The 24,347-nt window shown below is 44.2% G+C and overlaps 1 protein-coding gene across 2 annotated transcripts in view; it reads left to right on the forward strand.

Annotated features, from left to right (window-relative positions):
• Positions 1 to 5,120: 5,120 nt before the first annotated feature.
• The window catches only part of cgnl1 (cingulin-like 1), a 30,726-nt gene continuing 11,499 nt past the window's right edge, over positions 5,121 to 24,347 (forward strand). The window contains exons 1-8 of one of the 2 annotated variants that reach the window (XM_030090306.1): positions 5,121 to 5,289; positions 7,615 to 9,298; positions 9,831 to 9,925; positions 11,437 to 11,542; positions 12,103 to 12,204; positions 12,794 to 12,930; positions 14,204 to 14,342; positions 14,634 to 14,846. In XM_030090306.1, the coding sequence (XP_029946166.1) occupies positions 7,667 to 9,298; positions 9,831 to 9,925; positions 11,437 to 11,542; positions 12,103 to 12,204; positions 12,794 to 12,930; positions 14,204 to 14,342; positions 14,634 to 14,846 (2,424 nt within the window). In that variant the 5' untranslated portion in view covers positions 5,121 to 5,289; positions 7,615 to 7,666. The remainder of the gene's footprint in view (positions 5,290 to 7,614; positions 9,299 to 9,830; positions 9,926 to 11,436; positions 11,543 to 12,102; positions 12,205 to 12,793; positions 12,931 to 14,203; positions 14,343 to 14,633; positions 14,847 to 24,347) is intronic. The other variant, XM_030090315.1, reaches the window with a different exon arrangement.

The following is a 24,347-nucleotide window of genomic DNA, read 5'->3' on the forward strand; positions in this document are numbered from 1 at the left end:
TTGAAACTACTGCACGTCTCAGGAGGTGTGAATAAAACGCAGCTGAATAACCATAAACAGGAGTATTTTCTTCATTGCATCCTTGTTTCCTGGACATTCTGTCATTTATGTGAACTTGTGTGTGTGTGTGTGTGTGTGTGTGTGTGTGTGTGTGTGTGTGTGTGTGTGTGTGTGTGTGTGTGTGTGTGTGTGTGTGTTGACATATTGTAATAATTTCTTCAAGTACGGTATCTTAGGCTCACACGACTCTTATTTTTCTGTCAGTGAACTTGAAAAGTGAGATATTTCTATGAATTTGGGTCAGAGTTAAAGGAAGAGAACCACTGCTGTGCATCATGCATGCACTCCTGTAGTGATCTGCAATACAGACAAATTAAATGTTGTTTACAAAAATAAGCAAATAACACATAAAAACACAGAAGCTGAATCCTAGGATCAAATGCACTTCTTGTTTAGCAGTTTTTACAAGCAGTGTGCCCCCTGTCTGTTTTCAAATGATATAAACGGAACAAATGTCCGACTGTGAATGATCACATCCCATCGGCTGCTTGTGTCGTAACTGAAGGTTATGAATCCCTCAAGTGTTGTGAATGTGTTGTGCTGTAAATATTCAAGCTGGTACAGATGCACTGAGTTCCCTTCATGCAGATGTGTGCTTGACAGAGGTGCCCCTCCACCCTCAGAGGGCTGATGGAGGCTCGGCTCTCTGACGGAGGTGACAAACAGCGAGAAGCCGCAGATTGCTCCTCTGTCTGCTTGAGCTCAGCGATGCGGCGTAAATCATAGCTGTCTTCTTTCCAGCTCTCCTCGCAGGGATAAATAGAGCATGTGGGGGTGCTGGGCCCATCTCGTGGTGGTGGGTGTGCATGTTTTCTGTAGGAGTGGGACCACCATGTCTGAAGGCTGACTTCCTGTCATGGCTGCTGGCTGGGCCAGATGACAGAAAGTCCTTGGCTCCCATCCTTGAAACTGGACCAACGAGCCTGCTGCTCCTCCTGCTCCTCCTGCTCCAACAGTAAGATCATCCGCCTCTCTGCTACTTCCAGGATGCAAGCTGCACTAAACATGTTTCTTCTCTTCTCTCCACTTCTCTGTTTCAGTTTCTAATCTCAGATCTTTTCTGAGACTTCAGCTCAGTGGGAAGAAGTTTTCTTTGATGAGTTCACATGAAGATAAGAACTGAGCTCATGAAAGAGACTGAGACACACAACTCCTGGTTGTCTGGCTGCAATAACAGCTTTGTACACAAAATATTCATCTCCCATATGAGATGGCAGATACACAGAGTAGGAACGATAAGCCTTGTTACACTACAAACTGCACAAAGAAGGATAACTTACTGCGTTTTGAAGACAGAGTTTTGTTGGTTCATTAAGCTTTAGCTGACATAGACTTCATGGCATCAAGTTTGACAAGACATGATTTCATATTTTATTATATCTTAGCTCATATTTCACCACCTTGTTGACCAGAGACTTATTATTAACTTCATTCTACTTACCTACTTCTTCGTTCTTATTAGTGACACAATACAGGCTGCATGAATAAAAGTGTAAATATGGGTAATGTTCTTTAATATTGTCACTGTGTTTACCTAATAAGAAAATAAGATTTAGCGCTTGACACCACCATGTACTGCGAACCCAGATGAGGTAGCTCCATGTTCTCTACAGCTGTTGGCGGCGCTCTTGTCAATACTGTTTGCTCTTTCATGGTGAAAAATCAGACCTACAGAAGTCAACTCAACATCTGGCTCAGACCAGGAACTAGAAATACAAACTTCCAACAACATTATTCTGAGGAATTGTTTTAACCTATAATGACTTTATGAAAACCTTTCCTTTGGATGAAATCAAAATTAAATTAAACGTGTGCATCTCTGGGTCCGTACTGCAAAGCTCCAGTCTTTCTTACAGTATAATCGGGGTAAGGCTGCACTGAGCATGCCCAGAGGTCCCAGCTGTGGCACCTCAGCGGAGAACAGAGCTCCCATTGTGCGCCGCAGTAACCCAACACAGTGGCTGAGATTAAAGGCTGCGGCGCTGCGTCGTCTCTGCGGACACAAACATAAACAGTGGGCCACTACAAAGGCAAGGGGGCAGCTGGGCCTCCAGTTTAATGCAGTTTATACCGCAGTGGCACGGTTCATAAAAACAACAATGCATGCATAATTTCTGGCCGTGTTTTCTTGTGGATTGTCCAGGAATTATAAAATTCTTGCGAATGAAATATTCTCTGTGAAGCTCAAACTCCCTGAAGTGCAATTTAGTGCAGTGACTCTGAGGAATAAAACTCCATCTAAGACCAGTCGTCCATCCATCCATCATTCATCCATCCATTATCCATCCATCAACCATCCATCCATCCATTTGTTCATCTGTCCATATGGAGCAAACATAAAAACACAGTTTCAGTTCATATCTGCACTCTGCTCTTTATTCATTTGTTATTATAATTTATGACGTGATTGTCGTTCTCATACTGGCCCAACAAGGTCTAAATTATTGAACAAATAATGGAGGCTGAACCAATTATTTGATATAATAAAGTGACATGTAATATAACTGAGTAATTGGAATATATAAAGGCCCAAACTTGAGAAAAAAAATTTAAAAAAAGAAAAAAAAATCTTCTGAATTTTGACAGTAGTGAGAAGTTTTTATTGTTCAGCTTTTCAAAAACAGCATTTTTATAAGAGTTTTTGCTTTTACTTCATTACCCCTGGGATTGACGGAAACTACAATTTCCACAGTATTTGTTGTTATTGTTCCTGTTCATTCAGACTGTGCAGATGCAAGCAGCACAACATGTAGGAAATGACTCTGTAGAATATAAATAGAATATAACAATAAATGTAAAGGTTATCCCGAAACTCTGACCTGTATTTCATCCTGATACAGATTTGTAAGGAAAGACATCTGTATAAATTAAATCAACGTCTGCAGTTATGTGCTGGTGCGGTTGGATGCCAGCACATTTTAATAAAGGTAATAAAACTGTAAATTCGGTAACACTTTACTTGAAGCACCCGGTATAACACATTATAAGTAATTATAAACACTCATAAATGATCACAATGCTTTATAACCCACTATACAGCATAGGGTTAGGGTTAGGGTTAGGGTTAGGTCCTGGCATTGTGATCATTTATGTGTTTCTAACTATTAGCTACACATGCTATAATGGCATTATAATACTTTATAAATGTACTTATAATGTGTTATACAGGGGGGCTTCAAGTAAAGTGTTACTGTAAATTGTAAATGGGGAATTTAAACAGAAACTTAACTCATTCAATGATTAGAACAGTCCCAGTCAGACATGATGAGCAGACTGAAGGGCTGCATGATTTTGTAGCAGTTAACAATCCAAATAGACTACACTACACTTGTATAGCGCTTTTTACCCTGCATGACAGAGCCCAAAGCGCTTCACACTGCAATATCACATCACCCTTTCACACCATACTCGGTGGTGGTAAGCTACTGCTGTAGCCACAGCTGCCCTGGGGCAGACTGACGGAAGCGAGGCTGCCAATCTGCGCCATCGGCCCCTCCGACCACCACCAACCATTCACTCTCACAACTTTCATACTAGGCAAGGTGGGTGAAGTGTCTTGCCCAAGGACACAACGCCAGTTTTACGCCTGCGGGAGCGGGGATCGAACCGCCAACCTTCCGGTTATAAGACGACCTGCTCTACCAACTGAGCTACTGTCGCCCCCAATCCAAAAACATGCAGATGAGATTAATTGATGACCCCTGAATCCGAGGTGTGGATGACCGTCTGTCTCTCTCTGGTAGCTCTGGAGTGATGACCTGTCCCGGGTGTAACGCTGCCTTCACACACAGCTAGCCAGGATGTGCTTCAGCAACAACTCCGAATTGCTTAAAGTGGTACTTTAGAAGATCAATGGATGAAAAGAAGTCAAAACAAGGCGCACAATGAGTTTGAGGATGATAGAAAAATGATACAGATAATCAATATTTAAATAATTTACAGCACTGACACAAGCAGCAAACACGTTCAGCTCAGATGAGATTAATCAAAATAGATTTATCCACTTTGTACAAATCCACTGACACTTTTTATTCTCGTTGTTTATTATTTGTGTACAGTACAAGGCTGCATGTTAGCATGCACCTGTTTAAGATGGAAATTGAATATCATCCACAGCACCCACAGCATCCCGGACACTGACTGTAATCCCACTCCTGCTGCGACCTGCTTTAAGCCCTCCGAGATGTTATTTATCACTGCTTAGTGCTGCTGGCTTAGTCCCGCACTTCCCCATAAAGAACACGCTCACCACAGGCACGTCACACAAATAATATCCACTCTGCACAATGCATTTATTTCCCAGCATATCCACTCAGCATAATAACTACAGCTCCTGCTTTTTAAAGGTGGTGGGGGGCCGGACTCCCACCACCCCTGCACCTGAATCAGGAATCAGGGAGCAGGTGACTGGATGAATCTGCAGCAGCAGTAACCAGGGCCTGTTCTCACTAACTAACCCTTCAGGTCAGGGACTCTCCACTAGATGACGCTCTCGGTTTTAAAGACATGCAGCTCCAAATTGCATGAATGCAAATTAATAGAAACTTCCAGTTTGAGTTGAGCTTTAAATTGATTTTTTTTTTAAAGTTCACTTTTCGTGTGTGTGCTTTAAACGTCGCAACACTATTGTATTTATTTATTTATTTATTTATCTTCTGAGCGGATAATTTATGTAGAATGTTTTCTCAATAAAAAAGATAGGTATCTTTTATGAGGTTATTTTGACCTAGTTGTGTACTTTTGTAGTTTAATGTATGAAAACGCTGTCATGTCTGTGAGGCTAAAGTTAACTGATGGTTAAGTTTTATTTGTTTTATTAACTGCAGTAATTAATGTCGCAGAAGCTCAAGGGTCCGAGGAGCCGCGTTGACCCGGCTCGACCCGGTCCGGGTGCAGGTCCAGTTCCAGGTCCAGGTCCAGGTCCAGGTCCGGGTCCGGGTGCGGGTCTCGGACCTGGGTCCGGAGGGGAGCCCGGAGCGGGTGGGCGGGTTTGAGCGCTTGTTTTAGGAGGCGGAGCGGCCCGGAGGGTCGGACGGATCTCCTGAAGCGGCTGTCTGTCCCTCATTCTCCGAAAACAAGACGGGAGTAAATAAGTTGGCAAAGTGCAGCGAGAGACAATTTCTGCCAAATCCTCTCCCCTGAAACACTTTTATAAACTTTGTTTTTTTCTTACTTTTTTTCTTTTTTATCAAATCTGCGACAAGTGGGCAGCAGAGGGAAAAGACGCGGGTGAGTAACTGGAAAACTTTTCTGCTCTGACCGAGAGTTTAAAGAAACCGATGAAAACTCAAAGTAGAGCCGAAATTAGGCAAAAATAAAGTTATAACAAATCAACTTTTTTTTTCCAAACTCTTGTGAAGGGAGTGATTAGTGTTATTCGGGACTCGGGGAGGTAAACCCTGGGTCCTGCAGCCTGCCCCAGCCTCGCTGTGTCTCGTGCCACCTGTTGCAGCGCTGAGCAGCTCAATGACCGCAAACTGCGTCAAACCTGCGTTTCTCCTCATTACCGGACAAACCGCTGCAGCTCTGCTCTCCGGAGCTGTCTGCTTCATCATGACACGCTGACTGCGGCTGGAGCTAAATGAATGTTTACAGTCGCCGCTGTGCGCTCATGTTGCGTTTACCTGTCGCTCCGGATTACTGGACAGACTCCCATTCATGTTGCGTAACTTTTCATATTTTCCCACACTGTGAGCCCTCGTTTTCTGACGAGACTTGAAGCAACTCCACTTGTGTTGTGGCTTTCTGTCTTCAGCTGTGTCTGGATGGAGTCAGAGAACTAGTTAATTCTCATGTTGAGTTAAAACTCAGATGAAGGCTCAGATAAAGCCCGGGCCTCCACATCCCCACCTGACCTTCTGTTATGATGGCTGCAGGGCAGTGTGGTGGAGGTTTCTTCCTTCTGCGGGGACAAACAATGAGAGGAAGATACTTGGACACTTGTTGGACACATGACTCTGAGGATGAAAGGATGCATTGTGTCTTCCTCTGCCTAATCTGCTCGAGACAGCACTCTTCCTCTTCACCTTGACCTTCTTCTTTCCTTCCTCTTATAGACATTGAAGGGCTCTAAACTAACCAGGCCAACAGCTGAGATGCTTCTTTTTGTCTTCTGTTTGATTAATGTGAATGAGTAATATTAATATTTAGGACGTGAGACATGTAGGAGGTGGCATAGTTGGATAAATGGCCAAATATTACCGCAGTAACACACAGTTACTAAAACAAAACATCTAGAATATCTTGTCCGTGTCTTATCACCCAGGCTGAAATATTTTTTGTTTTTTTTTTTTTCATGAGAGGCTATCAGTGGTCCTTAGCTCAGTCCTGACCCACTTCATGCTGCTTTGATATATTCTGCTCTTGTCTTTGTCCCAGTCTTATCAGTGTCCCTCTTCCAGGCCCATCTTGGTCCATCTTTGTGTTGAAAGATAGAATGGGACACTATCAGCAAGGCAAACAGGAACCTGCTGAAAGCCCATTGTCCAGAGAAGCACATGGTGGATGCTGATGGCTTTGTCTTTACCAGCGTGAATGTGCCTGAGCTGCACACTTTTAACATTTGCACTCAGTTTGATATTTACAGCCACCTGTTCTCTTATTTGGCGACAAATCTGTCGGCGGTGACAAACCAAGAATAATTGTAGAAGTGACAGAAAGGGGCTGCTGCTCTCCTTTCGTGGTTTTTCCTGCAACCAGCGGCTGTAAGTTACATTGTTATTGACAGAGGAAAAACTGTGCAGCTGTATGTGAGCACGGATACGCAGCTGCACATACAGCTGAATCCAAGATATTAGAACGTCATTGAAAAAACAGGAAGAACATGTGATCTTATGGAACGTTCCACTATTTTCTGATACTTAATTTTCTTGAATTCTAAATTAAAATGAACAAAAGTAAAAAAGGCTTAAAATATTTTTATGTGAAATTCATCCATGTTAGCTGAACATTTCACTGTTTGGAATAAATGGAAAAAAAACTAAAAAAATACCTTTTAGAGATAAACCGGTTCAAAACTTGTATTCCAATCCTATACTTTCATGCGACAAATAAAAAGTCTAATTTAATGTGAAATGACACCTTTGCAGCCTCCCTGACAATGGTTTCTCCTGACCTCCTGAACCTGGAGGATAAACAGTCATTTTCTCATATCGTACCTGTTCGTCACACACCTGGTAAGGTCTCTTTAACTCGCACCTGCTGCTTTTTGGTGTTCATGAAGAAAAAAAGGACAGACAGGTGTTGACTCAACTTTTTTTTTTCCAAACCACCTGAGATTTGAGATTATGTAGACGGGACAGGGAGGTTATTGTCTTCATTTTGCCAGAGCTCATTATCTGAGTCGTCTGATGGAAAAGATCCACGCTGAGAGAAAACAGCAGGTTGAGGTCAGAGAATAAGAAGAGAAAATGAAAGGAAATTGCATAATTAGAGCATCTTGCCTCTGATGTTTCATTATTTACTCAACAAAGACACTGGATATGTTTGTGGACGTTATTAAAATACGTTGTGTCTCATCTCTGACTAATCCAGCCCGTCTGAATCTGTTTTCAGAGGTGAGGCAACTGATCCAGGGAGAGGGATTTATTTTCCTTCTGCATTCTTGATGGAGTCGTACAGAGTGTCTGGCATTCCTAACACCGGACCACAGCGGGGCTACGCTCAGATGTCTCGTCCGTCCCGGCCCCAGAGTAACGGAGCTGGCTCATATGGTCTCAGCATCCGGGTCCAAGGCATAGATGGGCACCCCTATGTAGTCCTGAACAACCAGGAAGGGGGTCCTCAACCTTACCTTGACCCGAACAGCAATGGGTACATCGATGCAGACGGCTCTTTCATTGATAACTACCAGGAGTATGACTTCAGAGGAGGCAAGGAGGCGGGCTCCACCAGCCCCTTCATGGAGTACAGGTCTCAGACGATGATGTCTTACACTGATTCTCAAAACGGGGTTTCAGAATATCAGGGAAAGAAAGCATCCTCCCTTCTTAATTTCCAGAAGCACCCTGAGATCCTGCAGCCGTATGATCCAAAAACCAACTCCCTGAGCTTTGATGGCTCCCGCAGCCTGCCTTCAAGGCCTCCGACTGACACCGGGAACCAGTACCAGAGTTTCTCCTCCAGAGCTTCTCAGAACGCTTCGACCCACATCCGATCATCAAGCCTGGAGAGGAAAAAAGATTCTGTGCCGCAAGAGACGAGACAGCTTTCATCCCGGAGTCTGACTGAGACCGCTCTGGCCAAACGGAAGCCTCCGTCTCAGCCCGCTCAGCCTCAGACCAGGCCGCCGTCCCAGCAGGCTCAGCCGCAGGTCAAACCCTACCTCACCAACCTGAACCCTCTTCAGTCCAAACCGGCCGCTAAAGCCCAGCAGCAGTCGGCGCCTTCGGTCCAGCCTCAGCCCTCCTCGGCGGCGAGTCCCGTGAGCGAGCAGAGCAAGACGTCGTGCAGATCTCCCAGTTCGATGAGCAGCGCCAGCTCCAGCCTGGAGCGCAGCCGGCGGGAGCCGGACGTCCTCCCCCTGCGCAGGACTGACTCCAGCGGGCCGGTTCTTCAGTCCTCTTCTCGTTCCCGCCACTCGTCTGCATCTTCCTCCTCCAAAGCTCTGCTGGATGAGCAGATGGAGGCTCTGTATGCAGACACCATAAACCGCCACGAAAACCGCCGCTACATTCCCTTCCACGCAGGTTCGGGCAGAGACATCGACACCGGCTCCATCCCCGCCGTCGACGAGCTCATCGAGAAGTTTGACGGCAAAGATGGCGGCCAGCAGCGCAGGGGCAGGGCGGGGCGCAGGAACAGGATCAATCCGGAGGACAGGAAGCGCTCTCGCAGCGTGGACAGCGCCCTCGGTCTGAGAAGTGGCTCGGATGAGTTCAGCAGCTTTCGGGGCACGTCGATGGAGCACGTCCTGCGGCCGTCGCAGCTGCGCCTGCAGAAGACGGCCGGCGGTCAGGAGTCCTGGCTGACGGTTGTGGACGGAAAGGTCGACTCTAAGGAGTCGTTTCGGGCCACCAGTGCGCCTGGCTCCCCTCAGAGCACCATCTCCAAGACCATTGGCTCCATTCAGGGCTACAAACAGCCACAGACCCGCTCGTCTTCTCTGCCTTTCAAACATAAAGACGGCGAGGAGAGCGCCTCGTCCGCCGGAAAGGTCTCCACCACACTGCTGTCAACGTCGCTGTCCAAGCTGCCGTCCACTGCCGGCAAGAAGGCCGGTTCAGAAGCAGACGTTCAGGTAAACGTGTTCAGCTGACATGTGGCGACATTTCCACAAATCTCTTTAGCTTTGTGTACTTCTGTTCCCAGCTGGTTGTGAATCGCAGTGTATTTTGAGTGTAGGTCAGGGGTCCCCAACCGTGGTCCAGCAGAGACCCTGTCCTCCAGGTTTAAGGTGCTGATTGACGTTGATAATGACACTTAATACTGGGTTTTGTTGGGAGCTTGGTGACGACACGATCATGAGGTTTGGGTTTGGTGAAGGAAGGAGAGATCAAACATGTAGTACGGGGGACGGGGGGCCACTGGCACTGGGGCTTCACATGAGGGAAACTCTAAACTAAGAAGATAAACGCTTGGCTAATCCTCCAGCTTTTAACTTCCCTTCTAATTTTGATTAATATATCTTTTTTTTTAATGTTTTTCCAAATGTAATAATAAATAAAGGAACTTTGCGTTATTTTAAAAAGGCATATAATGAACTGTTGGGGGGTTGTAACTTTAAAATCTGTCATTTAATTGAAAATCTCCATCATTTCTGTCACATTCAGGCAACGCCGGATCTCCTGAAAGGTCAGCAGGAGCTTTCACAACAAAGTCATGAAGAGACTGCCAAACAAATTCTGTTTAATTACCTGAAGGATGGGTAAGTTAAAGCACTGATTGTTCAGACTGAATTGCTACGTAGCTTTTTTGTTCATATTCCTAAAAGGTTTTTTTTTTTTTTTAAGCACATATAAGGAGTCATGGGTCGAGTACATTGTTCAGATTGAACATTTTGTGTGCGTGGGATGCATCATGAAAAAAGAATCTGTTCTCTGGACGCGCATTAATGTTTTTGTTTTAAGTCAGAGCCGGGCTGCTTGTGATAAAAGTGAAAGAATGTGGTCTTCTTACCCTCCCATCCTGGCCGTGAGCAATCCAGTTGTCTGGAATTTGTTTTTCTTCAGGATCCCACTTTCTAACTCCACTTTCTTATTGGCGCAGTGTGAAAATGAGGGGAAAGCTCTGTTTGTTTCTGTAATCAGATACGTATGCCTCATCGAGGGGAGGCTAGTCGGGTTAAAAGGTTACATGCAGTTTAGATTATGAGGCAGCTGTGTAGGAAGGTGTATGCGTGCTGTCCAGTCTGCGTTTGAAGGGAGTCGGAGGTGCATTTTAGCGAAAGCCACAGTTTGAAATCTGCAGCCGTTGCATTATGTGTTCATGATTGTACAGTGCATGAACAGTTTGTATCTTAGGCTTGGTGCTATATGGAAGGAAAAGGACAGGAAACTGCCTGGGTGTGTCGGGCCGCAGGTCAGGAGTCACAGGACAAAAGAAAGGAAACACAGATGGAAGTGCCGACGCTGAAACTGAGCCACAATCCCCAGGCTCTGAAGACAAACATTGACCAACAAGAGCTATGAAGCTTTAATGAAAATCAGCTGTATGAGGAAAGGCAGTCCGGGGGGGCTGTGCGGGGCTTGCTCTCTGTGTCACAATCAAAATTTATTGAAATGCAACTCCACTGCTGTCATGTGAAAAAAGGTGCAGTTTCAATTTTTTCAGTGTGATGTTTTCATTCCAGATGAGACAAAAGCTGTGCTTCTGTGAGTTTCAGAAAATCTGTTCTTTTGTTGATGGCCGTTGTTTGTTTGTGAATCAACAACTGAAGTGAAGAAAGAAGATGTTGTTGCTGCAGACATGTATCTTATTTTGCTGAAGAATTCAATGGGCTGGTCTGGTATTTTTATGACCATTAAACCATGTTAAAACCAGAGAGAGTTGGTCTAACAGAGAAAATATGTGGGTGTGGCTGGTTTTGTGTAGAAATACTGTGAATCCTGCATGCATGCAACAAGTTCTGCCTAGTTGATATATCAGGACATGAAATAGAGGCGTTGCATCAACATAAAGCAGACAGAAAACCCATCATGTGGCCCATACGTTAGTTACTCATATCCCTCGGCGTTTATTGGGTTGTGCAATGAAGCCGTTTGTGCTTTGAGGTGACACATCAAAGCAGCGCAGTCCTTCCTGACCTCTTTTAAACTGGAAATGAACTCCTCAGTTCTCAGAAAGGTCTTCATTCCCGATTCCCCCAAAAACATGTAATATTCTTCCTTTAAAAGAAAACTCTGATGACCAGAGTGTTTTCTGTTTGTGTGCCTGCAGAAGCAGTGACAGCGATGACGTGACAAAGAGAAAGGTCAACCTTGTCTTTGAGAAAATACAGACGTTGAAGACTCGCGCCACGTCGGGTGCGCAGAGCGACAACAAGGTGAGATGTTGTTTTGACACTCAAATTATACTTTGTGTGCTGAGATTGATCAGCTGCATGTGAGAAGGATGCATTCACATGCTGTAATATGGAAGTCGTTGACTGTTGGTTGTGAAACTACAAAAAATTCTTGTTACTTTAAGGATGATAATCAGAGTTTCTAAGACTTTGTGCATGTAAATTTGGTCTATGAAGGCTGTAGTACTGAGTCCGTTCACTCTGGAGGATTCAGGGGAGGACAGCAAAAGAAAATCTGGGGTTGGGTGGGGCTATTTTTTCCTTTTTAAAATCTTTAAGCATCAAGATTAATGGAAGTGACTTAGAGTTATGAATTAAGCTTTAGTATAACGTCTTGGCAGTAGTGCTTACAACAGTTGGTAGCCCATATAGAAACCAGATATTTCAAATGAAAAGGATCTCAGAGTTATGTGGAGACGTCGTCATTTGTCTCCCCAAGTCAAAACAGACTTACATTCAGTGCTAAAGTTTGAATTTTCAGCTTACATGCTCATTTGTTATCGGTGAAACTAATAACAATGAAATGCCTTTTTATCTCTCAGTCGCTGGACTTTTCTGCTCAGACTAAAGCTCTGAAGGACCAAAATGCTGCACTGGAGAAAGAAATCACTGACCTGAAGAGACGGCTGGAGGAGCAGGCCACGGTAACGGCAGTTTCTCCCTCTGACCCCTGCCTGCTTGTGTTGGCACATTAGTTCATTGCTGAACTTGTTTGAAAATATTCTTTAATCAAGGTCTTGGTGGAAAAGGAGCTTTGAGGGATTACACTTCAACTTGTTGAATTTAAGAAAGGGGTTTTTGTGAGGCCTCTGTTTGGTTTTCAAGTTGGTGAAACTAGGCACAAAAGCATATTTTTGGGTTGGTCTCTTTCTGTGAAAACTTAGATTATCAAGAGTGTGTGTAAGTGCTGCAAAAGGATGCACTTTCTATGACAAAGTCTTTGAAACATTACTTGTGCATAGGATGTTAATTCTCTTGTGGGTTCATTAAGTCTTTCACAGAGTTTAACTCTATTTTATTTTCCATTAAATATAATGCCATGTCCCTTTATGATATCTTGAAAATCCTGAAATAGAGAAACAGTGCTTTATACCCTTAAAAATCATCTAATCAATGCCCAATAATACCATCAAATGCATAATTCAATCCAGACAGCTTTGTTTGAAGAGGTCAGGGAGTCTTCATTAGTTTAGCCCAAATTAGATTAGTGAGACTTCTGTGTTTTACTTTCAGAGAAATCAAGCTGACAAAAGGACAGCGGCAGGTCTGAAGGAGCTGCAGCAGGAACTGCAGCGGAGCATCCAGGAGTGCAAGCTGCTCAGGGAAAAACTCTCCAAAGCAGAAGCTGAACTAAAGACCACAGTGGAAGAGTGAGTGTGGGATGACTGTCGAGTATGGACGGGTCAATTATGCTGTCTTGCTGGTTTGTGTTTCCATGAGCTTTGCTGATAATCCCAAAATGCTAATTCAACTCTTTTTACTGCTGTATACTTTGTTGATTTCATTAATTTTGTTTTTTCATGGGATCTAGCTGGTCTTACTGCACTTTTATATTCTACTAATACTGTAGAAATAATGTTTATGGTTCACTGAAAGGAAATGAAAGCCGGTGAAAGCCCTACTAAAGGATAGCTGCTAGTATAATAGCTGCTCTTGGTATAGCTGCTAGTTTCAGGTTAAATAAAGAAACAGTACTTTAAGAATCTGAACAAAAGAGCTCCTGCAGGAGGTTTTTGGTGACCATCTTGTACTGTTGATGGTTGCTGATGGTCTCCATGTCATATTCTCAGTCTGCAGTGTTTTCTCTGTCCCCTGGTTTCCTCGGTTTATGATTCACTCTTCATATTAGTGTGTCCTGGTCACTGATTGACTTTCTGTCCGGTGTTCTCACCTCAATGTTTCTGCTGGTTTCTGTTCAGCGTGTTTCAAACAGAACTTATGCAAAGATAAATTTGTGCTGAACGTTTTCTGTATCGGTCTGTCCCCATTAGAGTTTTACACTACATTAAAATTATTGGTGTCCATCATATAGTATAGGAGCAAATTTCCTTTTTTCCTTTTACTCTTTGAATCCAGCTCCCTTCACTCCGAGCCTCAGCCGATTATCGCCCGTGTTTCTCAGGCTGGATAACGCCGAACATCTCCTCTCACTCTGTTCTCTATAATATTAATTATGCTTTTATTGGACACTTGAAAGCCGAGTGAATCAGTGAGGAGAGAGGAGCGTGGCGTGCAGCAGGGATCTCCGGCTGGATTTAAACCAGCGGTCCTGCTGTTATTTGGCGTGAAGCCATCCGAGCTACCTTTGAGTTATTTCCTTCAGCAGGAGGAGGAGATGTTCTGCTCGAGCCCACATGACTGTGTGCAGATTTGTTTGAGGTGTCTCACATCACTTATCACCCTCCCACTCGGCGCTGCACCGTGGAGGCACTTTAGGCGTTATTGGTGTTCCATCACTGGTGTATTCATGTTAACCCCTGCGCTCCGCAGGCCTCACATTAAGCCCTCACACAGGTGCTGCTATTTGTATGTGTGAATTAAAGTGCAGGTGGGCCGGTTGTGTTTTCGACTGTGAGTGGGTGTGCATATATAGCGCATGCGGGGGCCCCGTGCTGTGTTGTGACATGTTGTGTGAATTATCAGGCTGTTCCAGGTGAAGATGGAGCGGGAGCAGTACCAGACGGAGATCAGAGACCTGCAGGACCAGCTGTCGGAGATGCACGACGAGCTCGACTCGGCCAAGAAGTCGACGGCCGATGGAGAGAAGGACGTCGTCATGGTGGTGAGCCACGCAGAAAACTGAACTTTTTGTTCTAAGTCTGGAGAAAATGCTGTAGCTGCTCACTGCATTCAGGATGAAGAATGAAGCTTTTCTACTTCTGAAAAATGCAAACCATCAATGCAAATGTTTAGCATTCAGCTTTACATCCCACATCATTTTAAAACGTAGGACTTAATGTTATGACTAGCTTGTCAGTGTTGGATTGCTTCTATCTGCTACTGCGATATGCATTTAACCGAAGGGTCCATTTCTTTGAGTTATGGACGGCAGTAAAGTCTTATTTCTCTATAGGATATGATGCAACTGAAGGTGGAGATGCAAGAAGTTCTCCTGGCCAAGGAGGATCAGGAGGAGCTGCTGAGGAGGCGAGAACGGGAGCTGACGGCATTGAAAGGAGCCCTGAAGGAGGAAGTGGCCGCTCACGACCAGGAAGTGGACAAGATGAAGGAGCATTTTGAGAAGGAGCTGAGCAGGCTGCACAAGTCTTTGGAGGACAGCAAGCAGGTAATCAGCCTCCCGTTTGATTCCCTCTCCTCCTCCTCCTCCTCCTCCTCCCCTTCGCTCTCGGCCTCCCTCTGTTACAGAAACACACCCAGTCACAGAGAGGTGTGGAGATAAGCCCTGCATCAGGGGAATTGTAACAGTGTGTGTGTGTTTTGGATTGTGAGTTGTGCCATATGTTCATCATCAGAGGTTGCTGCCCTGCTTTGAAGTGACGTTATTTACACCTTCTCACTGGTTTCACAGCTGCTGCATTGACTATCTAAACACTGGGAGGCTGCTTTTAAAGTGATCGGCATAGAGTGTGTTCGGAATAAGCGCTTCCTTTACAGTCTATGTTCCTGCATTGCGTCGATTGAAAACAAAGCGAAGGCCAGCAGGCCTTGTGTTGTTGGCTGTCTTCACTGTCTGAGACTGCTCCTCAGCTTGTGTCTGAAGTTTCAGCAGTGGTTGTAGAAGTGTGTGTATTTCAGACATGTTTTTTAGTGAGTTGGCCAACTGTACAGTGCATGTTTGTTTAGCTGTTTTAAAGAAATCCAGACTGTGGAGTTCTGTATCGTCTTAGTTTGTATTGTTGATTTCTTTGCCCGAAACGGCAGAGTTGAAGGAGAGTGGCCTCCTGCCACGAGAGGTTTTTGTGTAATCTTTCAAATGGAGCTCAGCTTGAGTTCCCATGCCTCAGCGGAGCCTGCTGTAACACAATGTAATGCTTGAATGTAACCAGTCCTCAGGTTTTCTGGGAAATCCTTCAGTCAGTAGTGTGTGGAGTTGTTTTAACTATCATTGCTTACTGGAAGAGTGTTTCCTGACGGGAACATTTAGAGACATTTATCTGAACTTTCCGCCTGATGTATCCTAGTTAAAAATGTCATGATCATCATTTCTGAAGTTTGTCATAAAAAAAACAAGCTGATCTCAGTGATATTCTCGAATTTCTGTAAAGCGGGGAGCTTTTTTCCAGGTGTTGTTTCACAAATAGAGGAAGCTGAGTTTGGACAAGACGAGCAGCCTGGCATGGCGGGAGACGGCGCTCTGAAAGGCCTGAAGACGCATTGTTTTTATCAGGGGGTCGCCGTGCGCCTCACGTGTGTCCTGTTTGTCTCAATAAGTGGAAGCTGTCCTTGTTCTGGGCTTCCTGCAGGCCTGACGGGGGTCCACAGCAGCGCCCTGCAGCAGCTCGCCTATGAGAACATTCCCCATTGTCAAACGGAGGTCCGGCTCCCCTGAGGGAGTTTGTCAACAGGGGTTTACCCTCAGCGATTTGTAAACACTCGGCAGGATGAGGTCATTGTTCGTGTCTCTTTTTGGAGTCTAGAGTTCATTGGAGCCGCTCCACAGTGTCCTTGAATTAATGTTTCCCCCAAAGGTTCAACTCTGCGACTCATCTGTAGTTCAGAGGACTTTCACCTCCATCTGCTCAGAAACCTCACCTCAGTATCGTCTTAACAGCAGCTCTGTTCAGGCTCGATGTTTGTATTTTTGCAGCTTATGCAAAGAAAAAGTGGTAATTGATAAGACTTTTTAAAAAGTTTAAGTTGCAAAATGAGCTTTATATATTATGGTATGTTTATTTTTCCCCTGAAAGTTAAGTGAAAAAGTAAAATGTTCACATTTTTTAATTTATTAGACATATGAAACATTTCAAGCCTTTTTTCTCATTTACTGTGTACAATCTTTGCTCGTATGTGACTGTATACCAAATTTCTCATTATTTCATGATGTCATTGTAAAGGTTTAATGGGAGTGTGGAAATAATTAACAAAACAATTAACTTTTCAATGATGTTTACATTCCTTGCAAAGTGCCTATATTTCTAGACTTTCTCAGTGGAAACTTAAACGCTTTCTATTTCACAGAAATCCTTATGGTTCTGCTTAATATCTCTAAGTTGGCGGGGAAAAAAAGAGAGCAACCATGAAGTGTGCATCTTCAGCCAGCTCTCCGGCTCGCTTCTTTTTGTGTCCCTGACATTCGCGGTGACCGGGACTGTCCATGCGGACAAGAATGCCGAAAACTGGAGCACTAAATTGCACTGTATTACGGTTAATTGCGGTGGCAAGCCAGCACTAATCTAATGAGCCACCGTTCCTGAGTCGCGTCGTGTCCCCTCTTCTTTCTGCGCCCTGAAAGAGTGGGGGTAATTGTGGACCTCCGTCGGCAATGAATGATGAGTTTGTTTCACACAATAATAGCAGCGGGGGTTGGGACATGCTGAATAAGTGGGTCAGTGTGCTGTAGGAAAGGGGATGCGAGCCCGACCCCCGTGAAAGGAGCGGGGGGCCTGTTTTGTGTCTTTAACTTGAAAGCTGCATTGTGTTTTTTTGATGAGCTGAAATCTTTGGAATTTTATCTGGCCTGCAAAATCTTAGACATACAGTTTTGAAAGGACTCGATTTTGCTTGTTTAGGTATTACTGGCAGAGTTCCCATCTGCTCATTTGAGAGTGGATGTGAACTTGGGTGTCAGTGTGTGCCAGTATGTGAAAAATGTGGAAAGATGAGGTGCGGCGAGTAGAAATGAGGGTTTGTTTCCAGGAATGTCGGGGTCAGGCCAGAGAATGTGCTCCCTGCAGACCTCCTCCATCTCCGTTACAGTGCGCCCGCTCCGACCCGCAGGAGAGGCTCCCATCTTTTCATTTGTGCCTCTTCAGGGTGCTGCTGTTGCATCTCCTTCTCTGCGGACTCCAGACTGTCAGAGCCGGAGGCTTTAATAGGTCTCAGCCTCATCCTGCCTATAAAGACACAGCTTTGTGCTTATCGCATCATTTCCAGCTCTTGTTATGTTTCACCTACAGCCCCGAGCCACAGTGTGCAACACCGCCACGTTGTTATCGCGCGCTCATCTGTAACCTCAATCCCAAATGTTGTGTTTTTTCATTTCCTAACTCCACAGTTTCCACGCCAGAGTCCGCGGTGATCCGCCGCTCAGCTAAATGCGGCTCATTTTTCGTTTCCGGGCTCTATCGCGTCCCGCCTCCAGAGTAATCTCTGCCAGTGTGTGAACTGAAGTCTCACTGTCTGATCATCAAACTTACGCTGCCCAGAGAAGAGTTTCCCCCTCAGGCTTGTTTTGAAAGTAAAGACTCCAGCGTGAGTCTGTGTGTTTGATGATAGCGCTGTATTTCCCAGTGACGCTTCAGGAGCGGCTGGAAAGAGGAGCAGTGAGACGGAGGACGGCGACTGAGGAGGGAAATCATTATCTGTCGGCAGAGACGGCCGGGAATTAGCAGGTCATCCTCGTTGAAATATTACATTTTTCAGGTCTTCAAATGGCTTCACTGATAACTTTCTGGACTGATGGCTTTGAACGGTCTCAAAAACAAGAAATGAATAACAGCAGTGCTGTCAGAAAGTGTTGGACATTACAGGCTCAGGACAGTGAGAGCCCAGTGGACTGGATGGCTTTAGATGTGTTGTTTCTTTACTTCGTCACCTGAGAGTTTTCATGTGGCCTAATCTGCCAAAACAACACACTCCACGTATTGAGTTAATTTAATTTTTTTGACACAAGTGTCAAAGTTGCAAACTTTGTTTTAAGCTTTAATATCTTTGTTCTTACATGAACTAATCAAATAGATGTTCTTAACCTGAGGTCCAGAACCCCCCGTTTTTTTCACCTATAATATAATATTTGCTCATATCAATATGGGACTGTCTGCCAGTGGTTTGGCTTCCTTGTAGCGTGTCGAAGGGAACAATAGGGATACTTTTTTAATTTTAAGGTCACCTATAGTGTTGATCATCTCTGCTTTCAGTTTGTTCTGGACATGAAAAGATGATTCCAACTTTGTTTTGTTCTTTCTGTCTTGTTCTTGAATTCCTGCCAGCTGTCTGATGTGATTGTTCTGTATATCAACATGGAGACTCAGATCTTTGCTTGAGCTGCTCGTCTTCAGACTCAAACTGTTGTGTGGGATGTGTGTTTACTCCTCCAGCTCATAAGTTTATTCAGATTTTAGCAGTTTTGGTCTTTAAGCACTAAGTTGACTTCTCTCAAGCTGGACAAGGTTTTCAGATTGTGGCAGATTACTGTGAGGCTTCGAAGTCAGTCTGAGTGATTCTTCACTGACGCTGGGTGAAGGTGACTGTAAAGTAGGTTGACACTGCTGAAATGGTGAAGTGTATTTACCAATCAGTAACATTTTATCAGAAATCCTAAACTGGTAAACATGGGAACAGCTCAGTGGGATTGGGTTAAAATAGTTTGCAGTTTCAGGTGGTGAAGTGATGAGCGCTGCAATTTGTCTCCCTTTGAAGTATTTCATCTGTAGTGAGTTATTTTTTCCCCAATAAATCAAGGAGCTTCTGAGTCTTGTGATGAAAGTACATCAAATATATTTTCATGTCTGCCAGGTAGACTGAGGTCACGTGATGTTGACAGTCGTTGCAGCCAAAGTCAAGTCACAGCAGGAATTTCATAATCAAAATCCAGGTTAATTTCTTTTTCCTTGAGTGCTTTCTTCATTATATATATATATATTTTTTTTCTTTTTTTCAAATGGAAATCATTGATGTCTTTTGGAGAATTTGCGTGGTCACAGTTTTCCTGCTCGCTGTAATTCCATCACACCCCTGCAAATGTGCAGTTTGGCTTTTGCACAGAGAATCTTTTAAAAGCCGGTTTCTGTTTCCATCTCACTGAGGACAAGACGAGATTTGATTTCTCGTTTGACCAAAGAGATGCCAACGCATCTCAGCTGTCACATTTTAATTTCTGCCTCAATCCTCCCTTTCAGTGCCCGACAGCCAGGCCTTCTGTTGCAGCTCCCATCAGGTCCGGCTGCATTTTTCTAATGAGAGAAGCTGTTGTACTTGTAATGCATACTTTGTGCTGGTGAAGGAAGTCAAAGCCTCTACGTTGTCAGGGAAGTTTTTAGATTTGTTTACCTGATGAGAGGGAAGACCTTTGATAATCTGACATTGTGCAGGAAAAAAGTGTGCACAGTAAGAACTCGGAAATGTTTCTTGTCCTTTTATTACTACAATGGCGTCGCTGATCTGGCAGGTATTTGTCTTCAAACCATTTCTCCTAGATCATTTATGCTTTCTGAAAAATTCAAAAACTAACAGAAAGAAGAGAAACATATCTTTCCAAAGATGTGTCAATCGTTTCACATATTTGTAACTCTGACTTCACAGTAGCATCAAAAACACAGTAATATTGTTGTTTAAAAAGGCGGAGGGGGGCATTCAGAGCATTTGTCAGTTATATAGCCTTCAAATCCAGATGAACACAGCCTTCCCAGTCATCCATCTTCTGCACTTCTTTATCCAACTGAGTGCACTGGAGTGCTGGACCTGATCCCAGCTGACTGTGAGTGAAAGCAGGGTACGTCCTGCTCAGCTCACCACTTCACCGCAGGCCAGAGCTTCACACATGCGCTACCACGTTCACACTTTTGGGCAATTTTGAGTCATTAATTAACCTCCAGTGCGTGACTCTGGACAGTGGGAGGAATCTGTTAACCCATGCACAGACATGAGGCGAACATTCAAACCCCGCACAGAACTGAGGCGTTGGGGTTATGAGGTGAGAGGGTGAACCACTCATGTCTTTGTCACAAGCTGCTTAAAAATTGTGGATCTGTAGCAATTCTTCTTTGACCACAACTCTTAAACTGTCAGCAGAGAAACATGCTTGGGGACTTTGTCCAATCCCTCACCTCCCAAAGACAAGACGGGTGACAGGTGGAGAAAGACAAAATGCACGTCAAGCGCTCACTCTGCTGTTTGTGTACTTTAGAGAAGACTCGGAAGAATAGAAAGGTTTATTGCAGTCAGGCACACATACTGTATTTCAAAAACTCTGCAAAGCTCTGAAGTCTTTCCCTGGCGCTGTGGAGGCTGAAGGTGATAACTCATCGCACTGAGGGGTAAAACTGGAGGGGGAATGTTCCTCCTGACAGTAGATAAGCAGTTCAGTTTGTGATGTTGAGGTAAAGTTTCATATTTTTGCAAATTGCTGTGATGATTGAAAGTAAAAATTGTGTGTTAAGTGTTACTGCATCATTATTTAATAGTGTAATTTCCATTATTATTTAATTTCTTTTTTTTTCATATCTTTGAGTTATGTACAGCTGCTGTGAATTTCTCCTTGCGGGATGATTGAAGTGATGAGTGAAGTGTTTCACACTCTCCTCTCATAGTACGGAGGTCGACGCTCTGTCTGAATCAGGCCTTTCTGCGGGAAGTTTGCATGTTCCCTCTGTGCATGCACAGGTTTTCTTCTGGTATTATGGTATTCTCATGCAGTGTTTTAGGCTGATTGAGGATCCTAAAAAATGCCCATGAGTCTGAATGTATTTGCCGTGGGATGTCCTGGCGACCTGCCCAGTGTGTCCTCTGCCTTCACTCTTTGATTGCTGGCGTCGCCTCCGGTGCCCCACGACCCCGATCTGGACGACACAGGATGGATGTAGAGCAGCCCTCTGTAGGTCAGGTTAATGTGATGCGCGTGGAAGATGAAGGACGGTGCTATAACTTCTGAAAACAAAATGCATGAGGAGCACAGCAGCAGAAAATGTATCAATATCATCACTTTAATAGTTGTAATGTAATCCCCCCCCCCAAAAAAAAAAAAAAAAAAAAAATCATATTGGAATAAACCTTCAGCAAAAAGACCAAATTAAATATCAAACTTTCCATCTGGTCACACATTATTACCAGACGATGGAAAACATAAGAGCAATAGAAAAGAGAGCACACGTTTCAACAGCAGCCGTTTAGTGGAGGATTCCTGAAACATCAGATGTGTCTCAGATTTAAAACCACTTACGACAGTGTCCTGGATTTCAGTTGAAGAAATCTGATTTGTGCTGTTGAGACACAGAGATACATTTACACTTCTATTAAGTGTCTTTATGTACACCATAGAACATGTTTAATCTGAGTGTGTCAGATCTAACATTGTGATAAATCTGATTATACGAAAGTCATAAATATGGACTCATCTAATGCAGGAAAGAAGCTTTTTAATCCACAAGTTTGTTGATTGTTTTGCAAGTTTGTTTCACCTACATTTCTTTTTGGATTGTGGCTTTTTTTTTTTTCTTTAGAGCAGAGCGAGCCCAGATTTCATCACAGCACACGACTCGCTTCACTTCAACCTGCATGCCAGGTTTCAAAGGCTCCACAAAGTTAGTTAATGTGTAACTTTCGACAAATAGTTTGTGCACACACGAGGCCTCAAGTCAAACTCTTGAGAGGAAAGAAAACAACTATGATTTTGGTACATATTTCCCAGATATTGAGCTCGCACTACGATCCCCTCGTGCTGTGAAGTTTGTTTTGAAAGAAGTGTTTAAATGCATTGAAAGACAAATTAAACAAAACGTAACTGATAAATTAGAGCTTTGTGAGTGCCGAGTCATTACACGATTGTTGGGTAAACATCAGTGAAGCTTGAGTATGTTTAAATATTGATTAACCCCTTTGTGATGGTGAAAATAAGAATAAAGTGAGTGAAGCTTTTCAGAGATTTACAGTGACGTATTTACACAAGATATCTCAACACTTCTATTCAGGCACGTTGCTGAAACAACCTGTCCTGATGCTCTGCGCTAAACACATCTAATCATGGTGCAGGTGTCCTGCTGCAGAAAGTGAGTGTGTTCCCTCCCACTCCTTCCCACAGAGTGCAGCAGGATCCTTTTTTTTCTGCTCCGATGGCTTCGCTCATGTTTTTAACACATGTGACCCAGTGTGGGAAGTGGGACAGGCGGGACTGATGGGTTTCAACATGTCGTGTACCGTTTGTTATCATAATAGAGAACAAAGACCATCAAAGCGGCATTAGCGAAGGCGCTTTAGCCCCTCATCCGGAGCCCACCCCGTTTGTCTGTTTGTCAGCTAATCTTTAGAAAAATGTTTGCGGGGTGACGAGAGGAGGGCAGGGATTTTTTTTTTTTTTTAGGGCTGGCAACATATGGCAGACATGCATATATACTGAATTTAATCACACATTCCAAGCAAATCAGTCTCTTGTGGCTCTGGCGTTCACTGCAGTCGAACATTGGAGATTTGCACTCATAAATGTAAAGTTGGTTATAACTTTTCATTTAATTCCTTGCTGCCAACTGTGGTGGCTGCAGGGGTGGCAAGGCTTTCCCCTCCCCAGCAGATCCACCCTTGACCCTGCACATATAGTATCCATAGAAATTTTAATTCCCATCATGGAATTGCGGTATAATGTCCAGAGAATCGTTTCACTACAATGGCAGAATTTGTATAGCATTCTTTGTTCTGGAGGACAGGCACCGCGGCTCGTAAAGCTCTGTCTCGGTTATCATTAAAGGTGAACCGTCTGGCATTTGATGTCCTACATAAGCTGCCGTGTGTTTGGAGAATCTTGACAGTTGAAACAGTGTTATCTCTGAATCTGGCAGTGCTGAGTGTCTTCCACGTACAACACGCTGGGTGACCCAGCCAGGCAGCGATGAGGGCGGCTCTGCGGTGACGGAGGGAACCGGTCTGACCGGCCCGCCGGCCGGCGCTGAGCCAGGGAGGCACCCCTCACCTTCCCACCGGAGGAGGCCTCCGGTAGAGCACGGGGATGCAGGAGCTGGCTAACCAGCGCCTTTTAATCATTCACTCAACGGCACTGAAGGGTGAAGAGTTGTAGACTTAAAATTCAGATTTTTTTTTTCCTTTTTTTTCTTTTTTGCTAGATCAGCAGCGAAACCAGACATTCTGTGATTTTCTCCCACAGGTGATTAGAGTGTGATTCAGTGGCGACATATCTGCAGGATTAGTTTCGCAACACTTCAAAAAGTTACTCCAACAAAGCAGTTTTTGTTCCCGTGTTTGTTTTGATACATTTACAGTGTGGCCTCCCATCAATGTCACAAGCCTGGTTACTACACACTCAGAAGAGAGTGTGTGTGTGTGTGTGAGTGGTTTCACACTTTAGTGCACACATGTGCAGTGACATTCTTGGATGTCACTTAATGTATAACGAGACTAACCGTCCCGTCTGTGAGTTTTAAACGCCCTCTGGCACATTTTCACGTAGAGTGCATTTCTTCAGGTTCTTCTTTCACCAGCTTGACTGACGCGGAGCGAAGGACTCGTTCTGGTTATGTGTTGTGCGTCGCTGCGTCCACACGTGCATATTTCACTGTACTGAGACAAACGGTCAAACCTGTTTCTTTACATTCCTTCTACAAGACAAGCAGAACAGTTTCCTGTTGCCTTGTGACGGCTGTCATCACACTATTCTTCTGTGTTTTCATTCCGCTCCACAGCACTCCACTCTCAGAGATCAGAGTGAAAACACAGTTTCATTTCATGAAGGAGAGCTCACAGGACTCCTTCTTATAAAGATGCCTTCATTCATTTTGGTTTTATTTCTTTAGATTTCTCAGAAAATGTTCTGTAAGTGAATGGAGCCGTCCCTTTTTCTTATAAAACTTCAACTTTCAAAATCTGTCAGTTCTTCAATAATAGTGCTTTTAAGCTGAGCTTAGAAATGAATGGCAGACTGGGAAGCTTTCATTGTACCATTATG

Source organism: Salarias fasciatus, chromosome 1 (assembly GCF_902148845.1).
Source record: "Salarias fasciatus chromosome 1, fSalaFa1.1, whole genome shotgun sequence".
Classification (NCBI taxonomy): domain Eukaryota; kingdom Metazoa; phylum Chordata; class Actinopteri; order Blenniiformes; family Blenniidae; genus Salarias; species Salarias fasciatus.